Genomic DNA, 18421 nt, shown 5'->3' with positions numbered 1-18421 from the left:
GTCTCCAATTCCTCTCCTTCCAGTCTCTCTTGCACCCCCTCCAATTAGGTCTTTGTTTCTGCTTTTGTCAGAGGATCACTGATGGACTCCACGTGGCTAAATCCAGTCGTATTTTTTCAGTCCTTTTTTTTTTTTTTTTTTTTTTTGCGGTACGTGGGCCTCTCACTGCCGTGGCCTATCCCGTTGCGGAGCACAGACTCCGGACGTGCAGGCTCAGCGGCCATGGCTCACGGGCCCAGCCGCTCCGCGGCATGTGGGATCTTCCCGGACCGAGGCACGAACCCGTGTCCCCCACAGCGGCAGGCGGACTCTCAACAACTGCGCCACCAGGGAAGCCCTTTTCAGTCCTTTTACTTGACCTGTCAGCATTATTTGGTACAGTTGATCACTTCCTCATCCTTGGCTTCCAGGTTATCACACCTAGATTTCCTTATACTTTATTGACAGCTACTTCTCCCAAGTTCTATATCTTCCCTTGCTCTAGACATAGGAATTCTTCTAGGGCTCCATCTTTGGATCTCTCTTCTTTTTCTACAGTCACCCTCATTGGGGCTCTTATCTACTCGCAAGACTTTAAATACCTGCTTGAAAATTTTATCTCCAGCCCAAGATTCCATACTCATAACCAACTGCCTACTTGACACCTCCACTTGAATTTCTAACAGACATCTCAAATTTAATATGTCCAAAAATGAACTAACTCATGATCTCCCCTTCCCACCCTCATCATAAGCATGTCCCTACCTCAGCCCTCCCGTCTGGGAAAAGGCAACCCCATCCTTCCAGTTGCTCAAGTCCCAAACTGGGGAACCATTCTTGATACCTTTCTTTCACACCCCACGTCCAAGGTTCAGTAAGTTCTGTCTGCCAACTTGCAGGATATATGTGGATGCCATTTCTTGTTGCCTCTACCATCCTAGGCCAAGTCACCGTCATCATCTACGGTCCAGATATTTGCAATAAATAGCCTCCTAGTTGGTTTCCCTGCTTCCACCCGTGCCTCTCTATGTTCGAAGTTCAGCAGCCAGAGTGACAGTGTAAAAGTCTAAGATTGTGTCACTCGTCTTCTCAAAGCCCTCAAATAGCTCTCCACGAATAAAGACTAAAGTAAAAGCCCTATGCAGTACTGTCACCACCTGCCACCCTCCTGTATTATCTGACTCACCACTCGTCTTCTTTCTTGATCACTGTACTACGGCTCCACCAAACTCTCTGCAGTAACTTAAACACCCACGGCAAGCTTCCACTTCAGACACTTTGCATTTGCTATTGACTCTTCCTGGAATCCTATTCTTCTAGATGTCACCTGGTTTGGTTCCTCACCTCCTGCAGATCTTTGTTCAGTGAACCCTTCTTTGACTATCCTATTGAAATAGCAATCCCCGGGAATTCCCTGGTGGTTCAGTGGTTAGGACTCAGGGTTTTCACTGCCAAGGGCGCAGGTTCAATCCTTGGTCAGGGAACTAAGATCCCACAAGCCCCTTGGCGTGGCCAAAAAAAAAAAAAAAGCAATCCCCCTGCATGGCATGCTCGACCTCCCTTCCCAGCTTCATTTTCTCCATAATACCTACCACCACCTGACATTTACTTGTTTATTGTATGTCCTTCTCAAGAAGGTAAGCTCTGTGAGAGTAGAGATTTTGGGGGGTGTAAATTTTATTGAAGCACAACATATTTACAGAAAAGTATAAAAATAGCAAGTGAGCAGCTTGATGATTGAGAACAACAACTTGCATATCTTGTTCAGTCCCCTGTACCCAGTACAGGAGATACTCAAATGTTTAATGAATGGTTGAACTGAGTGTACATGTTACTAACAAGGCTAACATTGAAAATAAAGTTGCAGAGGGATTACATACAGTGTGATAAAACTTTTAAAAATCCATATCACCTATTTTTTTAATCAACTCATATGAAGTAAAAGTAGGAAAGTATTAAAATACCAGCTTCAGAGTGGTGGTTTCCTCAGTAGCTAGTGGGGAAAGGGTTGGGAAGGGATAAAAGAAGACAAATTTTTTTAATAAAAAAGCAAATCTGTCAAATTATTAATATTTGTTAAAAGAGGGTGATGCATATTTGTTGTATGTGTCTCTGTGAATGTTAAACTCTTTTACAGTTAGTCTGCCTCCCTGCTCTTACCTGGTCCCTTCTCATACAAAGCCACTTCCCTAGTTCCCCTCGGTACCATGAGCCTGTCTGACCTGTACATCCAGCATGTCTGAAGCATTTAGGAGAAGGAATGATGGGCATTCATGCTCCCAAGGGTGAGAAGTCTGATCCAAGCCCAAGAAAGTGTCGGTCTTGGTACTGTCAAAATCAAAGTAGTTCCCCCTCTCTAGAAATGCCATTTGAGGGAATAATTAAAAAGAAGGGGAGGGCAGGGGCACAGAGGGCTTCCTGTAGATAAGCAACATAGGTGATTATCGGCAGGAGTTGGTGGAAGGAAAGAACCAATTTTTGCTAGCAAATTGTAGGGAAAGCCCTGTAATTTTGGAAAAACACTTTTTTTTTTGGACAAACATTTTAATGGATAAAGGAGCCAAGAAATTTGGACCTGATATAAATATGGTATTTTATTCTGCTATGACCAGATAAGTATTAGTTGTAGTAATTAATGGAGGTTTTGTTTTACCATGTGCTTTAAGAAACTAGCAATTACCAATTGTTCTTGAATTTTAATACTCATTTTCAGAAGTTAAGAGTTGTCACAGAGTTTTGGCATGGACTTTTCTGTTGGCTTAGAATTGCTGATAAAGCCTGAAAGATGAAAAAAGTCATATTCCCCTACATTCTAAAGGGTACCACAAGAACTGGGCACGTGCTCCCACAGGGTTCACTAGGAAGTGAGAAATTCACAACCTCTCATTCCTAGGCCCCCACTGACATATAACCATGCAACAGGGTCAGATCCAGAGGAGAGGATCCTTGTGGTGGTAGGGTGAGTCCCCTGGCCCTCCCCACAGGGCCGGGGGAATCAGGCACCAAGAGAATGACTGGAGATATTGGGGGCATCTGACATCACTGGAGCTTGCTGTCTTTATCTCCAGCAAAACCACAAGCCCACTTCAGGGCTACTACTCCGAGTTCTTAGGAGAGCTTGCATGTGCGCCTGAAGAGTGGGTATTCGGTGGTAAGGAGGTGGGGAGGAATGTAACAGGTGCCTGCAACTGTCTGGAGATTTCTGAATGGAGGGGTGTTCTGGTGGAGTAACCCCACCAGCAGAATGTGAAGGCCTCTGAGCATCCGCCTTTGTGCTGTGCCTTGGAAAAAAAAGGACAGGCCCACTCTCTCCGATTTCTTTGCCGTCAGAGGTCACAAGACAGGATTTCAGTGGATCCTGGGTGGGGTGACCATATGTATTACTGATCAGCTAAACCAGGACCATTGAGCTCATTCTCAAGGGGGAGCTAACCAGACGGGAAGCTGGGACTGTGCTGACAAACTGGGAGATATGTTTATCCTATGCCTGAACTCACCGGAGGAAAGAAGTCAGAGGGTGGGCAGGAGCAATGGCTTTGTGTCCCAGGGGCTGCCCCACCAAACTAGCGGGTGACCCACCTGGAGAGGGGTCGGAGGTGAGGACAGAACTAGGCTACCCCTCTCTGAATGAATATAGTGGGCTGGGATGAAGCTGCACACAGCCCACAGACTGGCGCGCATCTCCCTGTGAGGAGGCCGCCTGCTGGGGCAGGCCACCGGCCCTGGGCCCAACAGGACTAACACAGCGGACCGGCACCTTCCTTCTTATCCCTCACCTGACCCATGCGGGCTGGGCATGCGGGCATCTAAGAATCAGGTATGAATTTCGAGTTTTGAACTGGTCTCGACTAAGTTTTAATAACCGTAAGTAAGCACAAAATTGCTTTTTCTCAGGTTATGAGCTCCTAAAGGGGATTTGATAGCCTGGCGAGGGCGAGAAAGCCGTTTAAAATGGTGACACCAGACAGATTAGGTTTATACCACCAAATTTAGACTTAATAGAAAATCTGGGTGTGCCTTTTAAAGAGGTGTCAAAGGAAGCCCACTTGGACTTCTCTGTGGGTCCAGTGGTTAAGACCACGCTTCCACTGCAGGGGACAGGGGTTCCATCCCTGGTGGGGGAACTAAGATCCCGCATGCCTCCGGGCCAAAAATAAAAAAAGAAGCGCACTTGCGTCCCCTAACACTGTAGGAGTGCTGGGTAGGGAGTGTAGTCCACCTAGTGCGGGCCACCCGCTTGCAAGGGGAGCAGCCTCCCAGGTCTCCAGGCGCTGCGCGGCTGCAGACTACATTTCCCGAAAGCCTTGGCGGTGGTGCGCTTGGGCTCCTGGTTTGACGTATTCCGCCGCTGACTGGGGCGCTCGTGGGCGAGGAACGTGGCCCTGGCGCATGCTATAGTCATTTTCGACATGCGCAGAGGCGAATGCGTGCCGCTTGGTGTTCGCTCCATCTTGAGAAAGTGAAGAGGAGGGAAGAGCTTGAGCGCGCGCGAGGTATTTGCCCAGCACTCTGCTCCCGGGGCCAGGCTACGCTCCTCCCGTGGCCGCCACCAACCACCCACGCCCCGTGGCTAGAACACGCCAGACCGGGGCCTTGCGCCCTCTCCCCCACCCCGGCTCTGCCTAGTGGCCGGAAACTGCCATCTCCTATCAGTGATCTGCTGGACAGTTTGGGGAGACGTTGAATCATATGAGGTAGTCTAGGTAAGTGGAGAAACTTAAGGTAACAATAGCTCCCCTCTCTGAAAAAAAAGTTTGGCTTTTCCTGAGGGGCTGTAAGTTTCTACTCCCCCGAAACACGGTCATAAAACCAGAAACACCATCTCCTTTTCCTCTCTCCTCCCGTCTGCTCTCTTCCTCGGTACAGGAAGCGTCCTGTGCAGCTAGGCTGGAGGGAGAATAATGAAGCCTTGAGTGAAGGGTTACACTCATGGTAATGGTAGTCTAGGTAATTAGGACCAACTCTTCCATGGAAAATAACTTAAGCTGGATGAAACGTTGAAAAAAGCATTGCAAAGAGCTAACAGGAGAGTGAAGAATTAAGGATCAGACTCTAGGAGAAGCAAGAGACTAAGTCATAATCCCAACACTCAAAGCTGCTTTTGCCTGAAGGCATTTGCTGGTGGAAAGAGACACCTGTGAAAGCCAGCAGTAAAGTTGGTGGACTTGCAGTATAAGGGGTACAAATGTAAAAGTGTTGAAAGCTGGGAGTCTGAATAATCACCCCACATTTGAACTGGGACCCCAAATGAAGACATGCTCAAGAAAATGTTAAACAGGAGATAAGCCCTGGCATAGACATGTCTCCCAAATTCAGGTTGTCTTGGAGGTGTAGAGATCCTCAGCCTTCAAACTCTATAACATTGACCTAGTGGTGTGCCCGGATGTCTGACAAAAGCAAATGGAAATGATCCTTAGAGAAAGGTATTATCATCGTAGACATCAAAGTATTCACACACACACTTCATTTTTAGTAACTTCCAGCACATTCTCAAAGATAACTAGATACACAAGGACATAAGAAATCGTGAAAGAACATGCAGAATTAATAGACAACAAACAGACCCAAACACTTCTGGAATTATCAGAGAAAGAGTATAAAATAGCAATTCTTAGTATTTTTAAAGAGATAAAAGACAAGGTTGAAAATATCTACAAAAAACAAGCTTTAAAAATTGGCCTAGCAGTTTAGAAAAAATAACCAAATAGATTGTTTTTTTTTTTTTTTAAAAAAAGCTAATTTAGGGCTTCCCTGGTGGCGCAGTGGTTGGGAGTCTGCCTGCCGATGCAGGGGACGCGGGTTCATACCCCGGTCCGGGAGGATCCCACGTGCCGCGGAGCGGCTGGGCCCGTGGGCTGTGGCCGCTGGGCCTGCGCGTCCCGCAGCGGGAGAGGCCGCAGCGGTGGGAGGCCCGCGTACCGCAAAAAAAAAAAAAGCTAATTTAAAAAAACAACAGCTGTCTGTTTAGACAGCAAATTAAACATAAAAGAAGAGAGAATGAACTGGAATATCGGTGAGAAGAAATTGTCCAGAAACTATTATTGCACAGAGACAATGAGATGGAAAGTATAGAAGACAAAGTAAAATACCTTAAGCCATTGGGTAGAAAGCCCAACATAAATTTAATCAGATTCCCAGAAGGAAAATACAGAACAAGCTATATGAAAGACATACCAAGCTACAGATTCAAGAAGCCCAATGAAACTCAAGGAGCACAAATAAAAATAAGTCCACAACAGATACATCACGGTGAAACAATAAAATATAAAAGGTAAATAAAATCTTAAAAGCAATTAGAGAAAAAGATCAATTAACTTCAAGAAGTAACATCTGACTTCCCAATAGCATCTGTGGAAGCCATACGAATGGGGAATGAAATCTTCATTGTGCTTAAAATATCTGTCAACCTAGAAGTATGTATACAGCAAAATCTTTCAGGAATGGAGACACAAGTATCTTTTATACAGCTAAAAACGGTCAATACTTCTTGCTCTCTGAGTGACCTGGCGCAAACTTGTTTTAAATGGGGCTACAATTGTCCCACCTGTTGGGACTTAATGCTAGGATTGAGTTAATATCTGTATAGGACTTTGCTCCTTGCCCGCTCGTAGTTGGTGTTCTTTAAAATGTTTGGTCCCAAGGTGAACAAGCTGGGATTGTGGGGGTGCTGCCCTTGCGGGGAACTCTCCGCGAGCGCGTCCTGGTGGGAGCGAGTGCTGCAGGGTCCTGCTGCCCGTCTCCCGGCCCGGACAACGCGTGCCTGCCGGTGGCCACGAGGGGGCGATGCCACACCGCAGTGGGTGCCCGGGAGGCCACAGAACTTGCACCAGGTGAGCCTGTTGCCGGCTTCCTCTCCTCTTTCTTCTTTCCCTTTCCGCCTTTAAAGGATGCTGGAATTTTCGCAGCATCTAAATAACGATATACTCCATCCACAAGGGATGCACCTGAGGGGGAGAGATCTGGAACACTTGGCAATAGGGCTGATCAGCGTCAGCGTCGGCTGTGGTCAGACCTGCAAATCTCAGGCAACACTGTCATGAATAATGCAGGAGGGGCTCAGTACCTCCGTGGGCAAAGTGGGTTTTTTTCCCACAACTTTTTCTTCAAAAAAAATTCAAACCAACAGAAACGTTTTCAAAACTGTACAATCAACAAACATTCATATATCTTTCATCTGGATTCACTGTCAATCCAATTTGCCAGGTTATTTACACACACATTTTATTTTGTTTTGGCTGAACCGTTTTAGACCTACTTGCAGACATCCTGACACTTTACACCTCAGATACTTCACCCTGCATCTCCTAAGATCAAGGACATTTTCACACGCAGCCACAATACCATTATCACACCTAAGACGCTCAGCATGGATATAATTAAATACAATTAAATGATATACAGTTCCATATTTAAATTTCCCCAGTTATTCCAGTGTTGTCCTGTATAGCTGTAAATTTGTTTTGTTTGTGATCCAGGACCTGATCAATGGTCACCTCATTTTTTCTTTCATGACATTTTTTTTTTGCAGTATGCGGGCCTCTCACTGTTACAGTGGCCTCTCCCGTTGCGGAGCACAGGCTCCGGACGCGCAGGCTCAGCGGCCATGGCTCATGGGCCCAGCCGCTCCGCGGCATATGGGATCTTCCCAGACCGGGGCACGAACCCGTGTCCCCTGCATCGGCAGGCGGACTCTCAACCACTGCGCCACCAGGGAAGCCCCTTTCATGACATTTTTGAAGAGTCAAGGGAAGTTGTCTTGTAGAAGATTCTACCATCTGAATCTGTCGCCTATTTATTCTTTGTGATTAGATTCAAGAAAGTCAGTTTTGTGTAAATACTGCATAGGCCATGTTATCTTTTTCCCATTACATCGTATCAGGAGGCCCATCACATAGGCCTGGACTATATTAGTGACACTAAGTTTGATCACTGGGCTACATGTGACAGTTTCCTGTCATAAACAATACTCTTTAAACATTAACTCCCCATTTCCCCCTCTCCAGCCCTTGTCAATTATACCACCATTATACTTTCTGTCTATGATTTTGACTACTCTAAATACCTCATATATTTATTTATTTATTTTGGGCTGTGTTGGGTCTTCGTTTCTGTGCGAGGGCTTTCTCTAGTTGTGGCAAGCGGGGGTCACTCTTCATCGCGGTGCGCGGGCCTCTCACTATCGCGGCCTCTCGTTGCGGAGCACAGGCTCCGGACGCGCAGGCTCAGTAGTTGTGGCTCACAGGCCTAGTTGCTCCGCGGCATGTGGGATCTTCCCAGACCAGGGCTCGAACCCGTGTCCCCTGCATTAGCAGGCAGATTCTCAACCACTGCGCCACCAGGGAAGCCCTAAATACCTCATATAAGTGAAATCATACAGTATTTTTCTTTTTGTGAGTTGCTTATTTCACTTAGAATAATGTCTTCAAGTTTTATCCATGTTATAGCATATTACAGAATTTCCTTCCTTTTTAAGGCCAAATAATATTCCGTGGAGTGTATTGGATTAGTCAAAAAGTTTCTTTCGGGCTTTTCTGTAACACCGTACAGAAAAACCCAGAGGAACTTTTTGGCCAACCCAATATATACCACTTTTTGGTAATCTATTCATCAATCAGACACTTGGGTTGCTCCCATGTTTTAGCTATTGTGAATAATGCTACTATGAACATGGGTGTACAAATGTCTCTTCAAGACCCTGAAGAGGGTCTTGGATAATTCTTAATTCTTTTGGATATAGAATTGCTGGCTCATATGGTAATTCTATTTTTAATTTTTTGAGGAACTTCCATACTGCTTTCTACAGCGACTGAACCATTTTACATTCCTACTAACAGTGCACAAGGGTTCCAGTTTCTCCACATCCTTGTCAACACTTACTGTTTTCTGGTTTTTTTTTAAAATAAATTTATTTATTTATTTTTTGGCTGCGTTGGTTCTTGGATGCTCTGTCGCGGTGCGCGGGCTTCTCGTTGCGGTGCGTGGGCTTCTCTTGTTGCGGAGCACAGGCTCTAGGCGCATGGGCTCTAGAGCTCAGGCCCAGTAGTTGTGGTGCACGGGCTTAGTTGCTCTGCGGCTTGTGGGATCTTCCCAAGCAGTGATCGAACTTGTGTCCCCTGCAGTGGCAGGCGAATTCTTAACCACTGCGCCACCAGGGAAGTCCCTGTTTTCTGGCTTTTGGATAGTAGCCATCCTAATGGATGTGAGGTTGTATGTTGTAGTTTTGGTTTACATTTCCCTAACGATCAGTAATGTTGAGTATCTTTTCATGTGCTTATTGGCCGTTCATATGACTTCTTTGGGAAAATGTCTATTCAAATCTTTTGCTCATTTTTGAATCAGGTTGTTTGTTGTTTTGTTATTGAGTTTTAGGAGTTCTCTATATATTCTGGATATTAATCCTTTACCAGATATATGCATATATGTGTGTATATATACATGCATATATATGTGTATATATACATATATATATTTAAAACCTGAAAAACAGTTCTAGAGATTGTTTATGGATACATGCATATGGAGTAAATATATAAAGCTGTGTACAGGAATGATCAGCACTATATTCAGTGAGTGATGTTTGGGGCAGAGGGTGGGGATAGGGTCAGGTGCATAGGAAGCTTCAACCATAGCTGATGAGTTTTATTTATTAGAGTAGATCATGGTTAAATGGATGTTCATTATGTTGTTTTCCCTTTTTGTGTGTACACCTGAGATTATGTCACAATTTTTTTTTTTTTTTTTGGCAGTACTTGGGCCTCTCACTGTTGTGGCCTCTCCCGCTGCGGAGCACAGGCTCCGGACGCGCAGGCTCAGTGGCCATGGCTCATGGGCCCAGCCGCTCTGCGGCATGTGGGATCTTCCCGGACCAGGGCACGAACCCATGTCCCCTGCATCGGCAGGCGGACTCTCAACCACTGCGCCACCAGGGAAGCCCCACAGAATTTTAAAAAACAAAATGTAGTGGTTTTAAAAAAATGTTTATTTATTTATTTATTTATTGGCTGTGTTGGCTCTTTGTTGCTGCCTGAAGGCTTTCTCTATTCGCAGAGAGCGGGGCTGCTCTTCATTACGGTGCGTGGGCTTCTCATTGCGGTGGCTCCTCTTGTTGCGGAGCACGGGCTCTAGGTGCACGGGCTTCAGTAGTTGTGGCTCACGGGCTCTAGAGCGCAGGCTCAGTAGCTGTGGCGCATGGGCTTAGTTGCTCCACGCATGTGGGATCTTCCCGGACCGGGGATGCAACCTGTGTCCCCTGCATTGGCAGGCCATTTTTTTTTTTTTTTTTTTTTTTGGCAGGCCATTCTTATCCACTGCGCCACCAGGGAAGCCCAAAATGTAGTTTCTTAAAGAAAAAAAAAAAAAAGCTTTAATTTATTGAGCAACTACTAGGTTCAAAAAGCTTAACATTCATTATCTACTTTAATCCTCACTTCACCCCTTTAATCACTTGCCACCACTCTGCCCTTTGTCTACTCCACTCCAGTCACACTGGCCTCCCTACTGCCTTCTTTTTGGGGGGGGCGGGGGGGGGCTGTGTTGGGTCTTTGTTGCTGTGTGTGGGCTTTCTCTAGTTGCGGTGAGCAGGGGCTACTCTTAACGTGTGGTGCGTGGGCTTCTCATTATGGTCACCCCTTACTCGGCTCCCTTTAAGGTGAGGAACCTGCCCGCAGAACGGGCGCATTTGGTGGGGCCGAGCTAAGAGTGTGTCCAAGGCGTGCACGAGGGCTCCATCGCCCCTTCCATCTCCGGGGATCTCCGGAGTAGCCCCCACCGGCCTCAGCACATGGGAATCGGCAGTCACCGACGTAGAGCTGGCCACCACTCGAACTCCCCTCCCCCCCAATCCATCCCCGCTCCCCACGCCCCTTCTCCGGCTCGCCACTCTCGGCGCTCGCCTGTCTCCGCCCTGGCCCCACGTGCGCGCGTGCTCGGGTGCTCTGCCCGGGAAGTGCTGGCGGGAGCGGCGACAGCGGCGGGAGGTTCGGTTGTCGCCCGTTGCTGCGTGGCACCGTGCTTGTTAGCCGCCATTGCAGGTCAGGCTGCGGGGAGCGAGGGCCGAGCCTGGAATGGGGGCGAGGGTGCGAGGGAGCGGGAAACTAGGGAGCTGGGGCCGGGCAGGGCACGCGGCTCGAGGAGAAGAATGGCGAGCTGAGGGGCACGGAGCAGGGGAGCGGCGGGCGGGGGAGGGGAGGCCGGGAAGGGGGAGGGGAATGGGGAGGGCCGTGCAGAGGTGAGGGCGACCCAGAGGGGCCCCTGGTAGGAGGGCCGGGAATTTGGAGAAGGGAGCAATGTGGAGTCAGAAGGTGGAGGGAAGGAAGGGAGCGAGCAGGGCAGAGCGAGAGAAGGGCTGAAGGAGTGGCCGAGCGTGGGCGGAGGACGGAGAAGGGGGCGGCGCGGGCCGGAACCTCGAGGTACGTGCAGAAAGGGGCTCTTCCCTGTGTGGAGAGGGAACCCAGCACGGGATGCTTGCAAGAGTGGGGTAGAACTGGAACCCAGGAAGTAGCGGGAACATCAGAAAGGAGACTTAGCCGGGTATAGGACTGTGAGGTTCCTTCGAGGGGACATTTTAAGTCGTGGGGGAGAGGCTGCCGGGAGCGGTAATTGGGAGGGTGGTTGGAAGGAAGAGACAGTCTGGAGAGTGATCCAGCTTCATTTGTGGGCAGAGTGAGAGAAGAGATAAGAGTGGGTGAAGTCGGGTCCTGGAGGAGCGAAGTACTTTAGAATTGAGGGGGGAATTAGGGAACGATTTGGAAAATGAGGGTGGTAGAGGGATAACGTTTAACGAGTAATCTTTGGGAGGAGGGAGAACGGTTTGGAAAGACTCTTCCGGGGGTGGGGAGTGGAGGAAGGCAGTTTAAAGAATAGTTTCCTTGGGAGGTTGGAGAAAGGGTAAACAGCTTGGTGAGAGGTCCTAGAGAAATTCTCAGGGTAATTTGGAGGGGGATGGGGAAGAGAGGGGAAGCGGATGGAGAAATCCCAGAAAGTGGGCGGGGCTAGAAACAGGAAGTGTTTGTAGGTCAAATTGAAGGGAGGGGAGGGGGAGAGGGTGGAGAAGATGGGGGCTGGTGGGAGGGGAATCTAGTACAGAGGGAGACCTCAAGTAGAGCTATAAAGGAAGGGGCTTTGGGGAAGATAGGGTGCCACAGCAGTAGGAGGAGGAAGGGTAGAAGGGGCCGCAGAGTAGCAGAAGATGCAGAAAACTGGAGTAACTCAGATCGACTGAAGCCATCTTTTCTGCCCATTGTCTACAAATACCAGTAATTGATTCCCTCCTCATGGGAATCTTAAAATGTGATAGGAAAGTAAAAAAAAGTTTGGCCAAAAAGTTCGTTCAGTTGTTTCAGCAAGATGACTCTAGTAGGGCTTAGTTTCTTTAACTTCATTCAAAACAATTTTGCTAGATTATATTGTGGCAGCATTTTAAAAAAATCTTATAAGGAAGAAAAAAAGCAACATTTTTGGCATATTATGCTTTATTATTTCAAGAAAGGTAGAAACACAGCTGAAACAAAAAAAAGATTTGTGCAGTGTATGGAGAAGGTGCTGTGACTGATCGAACGTGTCAGAAGTGGTTTTTGAAGTTTCTTGCTGGAGATTTCTTGCTGGACCATGCTCCACAGTTGGGTAGACCAGTTGAAGTTGATAGCGATCAAATGGAGACATTAACTGAGAACAATCAACGTTATACCACGCGAGAGATAGCCGACATACTCAAAGTATCCACATCAAGGGTTGAAAATCATTTGCACCAGCCTGGTTACGTTAATCGCTTTGATGTTTGGGTTCCACCTAAGGTAAGCGAAGAAAACCTTCTTGACCGTATTTCCACATGGGATTCTCTACTTAGACGTAACAAAAATGTTCCGTTTTTAAAACAAATTGTGACGGGCAATGAAAAGTGGATACTGTACGGTAATGTGGAATGGAAGAGATCGCCGGGCAAGTGAAATGATCCACCACCAACCACACCAAAGGCCGATCTTCATTCAAAAATGGTGATGTTGTGTATATGGTGGGATTGGAAAGGAGCCCTCTATTATGAGCTCCTTCCAGAAAACCAAACGATTGATTCCAACAAGTACTGCTCCCAGTTAGACCAACTGAAAACAGCACTTGACAAAAAGCGTCCGGAATTAGTCAACAGAGAACGCATAATCTTCCATTAGGATACTACAAGACTGAATGTTTCTTTTTTTCTTTTTTTTTTTATTGCTGTACGCGGGCCTCTCACTGTTGTGGCCTCTCCCGTTGCGGAGCACAGGCTCCGGACGCACAGGCTCAGCGGCCATGGCTCACGGGCTCAGCCGCTCCGCGGCATGTGGGATCTTCCCAGACCGGGGCACGAACGCGTGTACCCTGCATCGGCAGGCGGACTCTCAACCACTGCGCCACCAGGGAAGCCCGAAGACTGAATGTTTCTTTGATGACCAGGCAAAAACTGTTACACCTTGGCTGGGAAGTTCTGGTTCATCCGCCATATTCACCAGACATTGCACCTTCGGATTTCCATTTATTTCGGTCTTTACAAGATTCTCTTAATGGAAAAATTTTCAATTGCCTGGAAGACTATAAAAGACACCTGGAACAGTTCTTTGCTCAAAAAGATAAAACGTTTTGGGAAGATGGAATTATGAAGTTGCCTGAAAAATGGCAGAAGGTAGTGGAACAAAATGGTGAATACGTTATTCAATAAAGTTCTTGGTGAAAATGAAAAATGTGTCTCTTATTTTTACTTAAAAACCGAAGGAACTTTTCGGCCAGCCCAATATTATCCACTTTATAGGTAGGTAAACTAAGCTCAGAGGAATGAAATAATTTGCCCAAGGTCATGTAGCTAATAATGGTGGAGTCAGTTCCATCTCACACTCAGAATAAAGCCCAAGTTCTTTTGACAAAGAGCTACAAGGACCTCTCTGATCTGAGCCCTGCCTGCCCCTCTAATCAACTCAAACACAAGTTTATTCCTACCTCAGGGCCTTTACACCTGCTATTTTTACTCCAAAACTGCTTTTCACTGGGCTGGCTCCTTCTTACCCTTAAGGTCTTGATTCAAATACAAGGCTTTCCTGATAACACAATGACTTTTTGTCTCTTTAACCCATTTTAGTTTACATGTTGTATTTTTTATTTGCTTACTGTCTAACATCTGTTCCCACTACTCCCACCCCTCATGAGGACAGGGGCTTTGCCTGCTTTGTTCACTGCTATATCCTTAATGCTGGCACATAGTAGGTGCTCAATAAGTATTTGCTGAATGAATGACCTTACAGGGAGGTAAAACAGTTAAAAACAATCTAACTCAGTTCTTTGGGCATCTTGAAATAACAATTCTTGCATGGTGAGCTTCGAAGATTAAAAAAAATAAAAGAAGTCACAAGGCCTAGAACCACAGGATATATTTTTAAAGAAATGAGAGTTTCGATTCTCCCACCACTCACAGGCTGGACCTGGGGGTGTTCACAGGGCTTTGTGCTCTGAGAGCCCTTTGTCTCCAGAGAAGGAGGAACCCTGGCAGGAAGGGTGAGCAATCCACCAGCACCACTATTTGGGTAATAACTAGGCCTTTTCTTCCCAGGCTTGTTCTGCTGCTCCCCACACCCCTTCCCACAGGCAAAAATCTTCTCTATTTAATCAGGAACTGGAGCTCTCTGAAGACCCTGGAGGTCAACCATGAATTGAATAAGGTGTGACAGGCAGAGAGAGCAGTACTTGATGAGGGAGGCTGAGTTCTTGTGATCTTGGACAAAGAAACTTTTCTTTCTCTCCCTTTTTTTTTTTGCTGGTGGGGGGGTTGGCTACCATGGGGGCTTGAGTAAAGAGAGTTGAATTAATCATCTCAGTTCCCAGCCCACTCTCTTAATTGGTTTGTACAAGCCTTCTCTCTGGTTTTATTAATTCACACATTCATTCATTTCTTTTTATCTCTATCCTCCACTCCCATTACCCTCCTCCCCCATTCCGTTTAATAAAATACCTCTGAATTTGTGTGTAGCTTTGTCAAATGTATAGTGTTGTCTCATGTGAATGTGAATTTAATTTTTTAATTAAAAAGGATCTGCTATAAATCACTTCTGTTCCTTACTGTGGTAGTCAGTAAGAAACTCCTGGTATTCATATCTTTGAGCAGTCCCCTCTTGCACTGCATAGAGGTGACCTTACTCAACAAATAGGATATTGCAAGGATAACTGTGCAAATTCCAAGGCTAGGGGATGAAAGACATCACAGTATCCTTTCTGTCTCATTGATCACCCACTCTAGGGGAAGCCGGCTACTATGCTGTGAGGACACTCAAGCAGCCCTATGGAGTGGTCTAAGAGGAGCTGAGGCCTCCTGCCAACAGTTATTACCAACTTACCAGCCATGTACATGAGCCATTTTGAATGATTCTCCCGCCCCAGTCAAACCTACAGACGACTACAGCCCCAGCAACATCTTAACTGCAACCTCATGAGAGATCCCAAGCCGGAGCCAGTTAGTCAAGCCATTCCCAAGTTCCTGACCCACAGGAGCCTTGTGAGATAATAATGTTTATCTAACTCTCCTGTGTCACAACATATTCTTTTTTCCCCCACCATTTAAAAATGTAAAAATCATTCTCAGCTTGAGCCGAGCTGTACAAAAACAGGTGATGTGTCACATTTGGCTCACAGGTCTTCGTTGACTCACAGTCTGCTTAGCTGTTTTGAATCGTTGCATAATTGTAATTGTTCCATAATGTGCCTTCACCATATTTTGCATATTTACTCCCAGTGAGGGGCATTCAGTTTTTCTCCTACTCCCAGCTACCACCGACAACAGCTGCCGTGAACATCCTCGGCCTTGTGGGAAGGGCCCTGGGATATTTGTCCAGGAGTGGAATCGCTGGGTTTCAGGGTCTTAGTCTACACTCAGCAGTGCCACATGAGAGTCCCATTTCCCCACACCCTACCAACACTTGGTGTTATCCAACTTCCTAATGTTTGATAGTCCGTGACTTGGTTTCTCCTCTTTGTTTGGCTTGCATTTCCCTGATAACTAATGAGTTTGAACATCTCTTTGCCTAGTAGCACACATTTAGGTTTCCTCTCTAAGTTGCCTATTCGTGTTTTCACCCATTTTTCTATTAGATGTTTCTGACTTTTTCTTATTGGGAAGACTTCTCCTTTCCAGGCCTCAGTTTCCCCATGTGCACCACAGTTACCTACAGGGCTCTCCTGAAATGCCATCCTTGTTTCTGAAATCCCTACAGCCTATTTTAAATAATAAAAATGTGGCTTGGGGTTGAATTTTTACATATATTATCTCATTGAAGAAACCAAGGGTTTATTTGGGAATTATAACTGAGATTTCTGGGTTCAGAGAGGTTGATGACCAGTCCAGGGCCACCCAGAGGAGTCATGGGGTTGAGCAGATGCCTAAACTGAGTTCCACTAGGAAGAGTTGGGACTGCAAATCAAAATATGGCAGCAAACAACACTTCTCTTGGGTCAAGTTGGAAATGATGTTTCTAAATGATAAGAGGAGACAAGGCACTGGAGAGCATGGGGCCTTCTTTTCTAAGCTGGCAGAAGTGAAACTATTCATAACTTTTCTTAGGGGCAGTTTGATGATTATGTGCCAAAAGCCTGAAATGCCTGCACATCCTTTGACTCAACGAATTCCCTAGGAATTTGTCCTGAAGCAGTAATTGGTCAAAGATGAGGAATGTGTTTGGTGGTGGGGAAACAAAAATCACACCTAAGTATCCCACTTCAGGAGATGGAATACTACATATGCATATGATATCTTAAGAAAGATGTTCTAGGGGCTTCTCTGGCAGTCCAGTCATTAGGACTCTGTGCTTTCTCTGCCAAGGGTTTGATCCCTGGTGGGGAAACTAAGATCCCACAAGCCATGCACAGTGAGGCAAAAAAAAAAAAAAAAAAAGATGTTCTATAGAAGGATTTCTAATGCTAGGGAAAGATGTTAATAATTCAGTTAAGGTAAGGGGAGGGGAGGGATCCATTATAAAATGATGGATACAGAATGATCTCATTTTTCTAGGGAAAAAATACGTATGAAGGAAATCACTGGGAAAATACAATGATGTATTGAGTGCTTGCTATGGGCCATACACTGTTTTTAGTGCTTTTTATAGCCTCATTTAATTGTCACACAACTCTGAGTAGGTGCTGTTATTATTCCCATATTACAGGTGAAGAAACTGAGGTCAGAGAGGTGAAATGAGCTGCCAGAGGTCACGCAGATGGTGAGTGATGAAGCCAGGATTCGAAGCCATGCGCTGGCTCCAGAGTCACCCAAAATAGTCCCCATGGTCACCTCCATGTTTACATCTGAGGAGTGAGACCAAGATGATCCTTACTCCCTTTATCTGTATTTCTTGATTTTTCTACAATTAATATTTCTTCTACAATTAATATTTTTAAAAGCCCTCTTGTAGTGGTCGGTGCCTTTGAAAGTATGAAAGAGGAGAGAGTTTTGGAGGGGAGGTGTTGTGTAGAGAAAAATCAGGAACGGGATGGGGCTTGGCTCACCTCAAACCCTACCCAAGCCCCAAACCCTCTCTCTTTTCATTCTGAAAAATATCAAGGAGGGGCTTCCCTGGTGGCGCAGTGGTTGAGAGTCCGCCTGCCGGTGCAGGGGACACGGGTTCGTGCCCCGGTCCGGGAGGATCCCGCGTGCCACAAAGCGGCTGGGACCGTGAGCCGTGGCTGCTGAGCCTGCGCGTCCAGAGCCTGTGCTCCTCAGCGGGAGAGGCCACAACAGTAAGAGGCCCGCGTACCGCAAAAAAAAAAAAATCAAGGAAGTCAAAGGTCTGATATCTGCTGTGTGACCTTGAACTGGTTCCTCACCCTTTTGGAGCCCTTTTCGAAATACGTCACAGGGAAGGGCGGGGGGTTGGGGGGGTAGGGGGTGCAGAGAGGAGGAAGCTGGCGCCAGAGGTGCAGCAGGGAGGGACAGGTCTAGGGATGGGTCCCCTCCTGTCATCTCCTCTCCCCTGGGGCTTTGAGGAGTGACTTACCCAGTCTCTGAATGTAACTCTGGGAAAGTCTGTGCTGCAGTGAGCACTGGACAGCGAGTCCAAAGACCTGGGTTCTGCTCACATCTCACCATTGGTTACCTGTGTCCTAGTCAGTTCCATTTCTGAGCCTTGGCTTTCTCAGCCATTGAAGGGGCAAATGCCTGGCTGGTTGTGACAACGTGAGGAAAGGTGCTTTGTGAGAGGCTAAGCAACTGTGTGCTATGTCATGGGTCAACAAACTACGACATTACTTCTGTAGTTCCTTTTTAACAGCTTTATTGAGATATAATTCAAATACCACACAATTCACCCACTGAAAATGTACACTTCAGCAAATTCTAGTATATTCACAGTTGTGCAAGCATCACCATGAGCAAATTTTCGTCATGCCCCAAAGAGCCCTTTAGTTATCACCCTCCCCCGCCCCAGTCCCCTCAGGCCCA

General features: G+C 46.6%; 1 protein-coding gene across 10 annotated transcripts in view; it reads left to right on the top strand.

Annotated features, from left to right (window-relative positions):
• CDH3 (cadherin 3) overlaps nucleotides 1-18421 on the top strand; it is a 115746-nt gene that overhangs the window by 2884 nt on the left and 94441 nt on the right. Inside the window, exons 1-3 of one of the 10 annotated variants that reach the window (XM_073796348.1) lie at nucleotides 4470-4682; nucleotides 15236-15339; nucleotides 17151-17204. Coding sequence is in view for 3 of the 10 variants with exons in the window: in XM_073796346.1 (XP_073652447.1) it covers nucleotides 17202-17204 (3 nt within the window). In the remaining 7 variants the exon portion in view is untranslated. Of the gene's footprint in view, nucleotides 1-4469; nucleotides 4683-10859; nucleotides 11010-11241; nucleotides 11388-15235; nucleotides 15340-15378; nucleotides 15491-17150; nucleotides 17205-18421 lie in introns of those variants that run through there. The other 9 variants (XM_073796338.1, XM_033845709.2, XM_073796339.1 and 6 more) reach the window with 9 other exon arrangements.

This window comes from Tursiops truncatus, chromosome 19 (assembly GCF_011762595.2).
Source record: "Tursiops truncatus isolate mTurTru1 chromosome 19, mTurTru1.mat.Y, whole genome shotgun sequence".
Taxonomy (NCBI): domain Eukaryota; kingdom Metazoa; phylum Chordata; class Mammalia; order Artiodactyla; family Delphinidae; genus Tursiops; species Tursiops truncatus.
The sequence above is the reverse complement of the archived record's forward strand: the minus strand, read 5'-3'. Positions and strand labels throughout refer to the sequence as shown.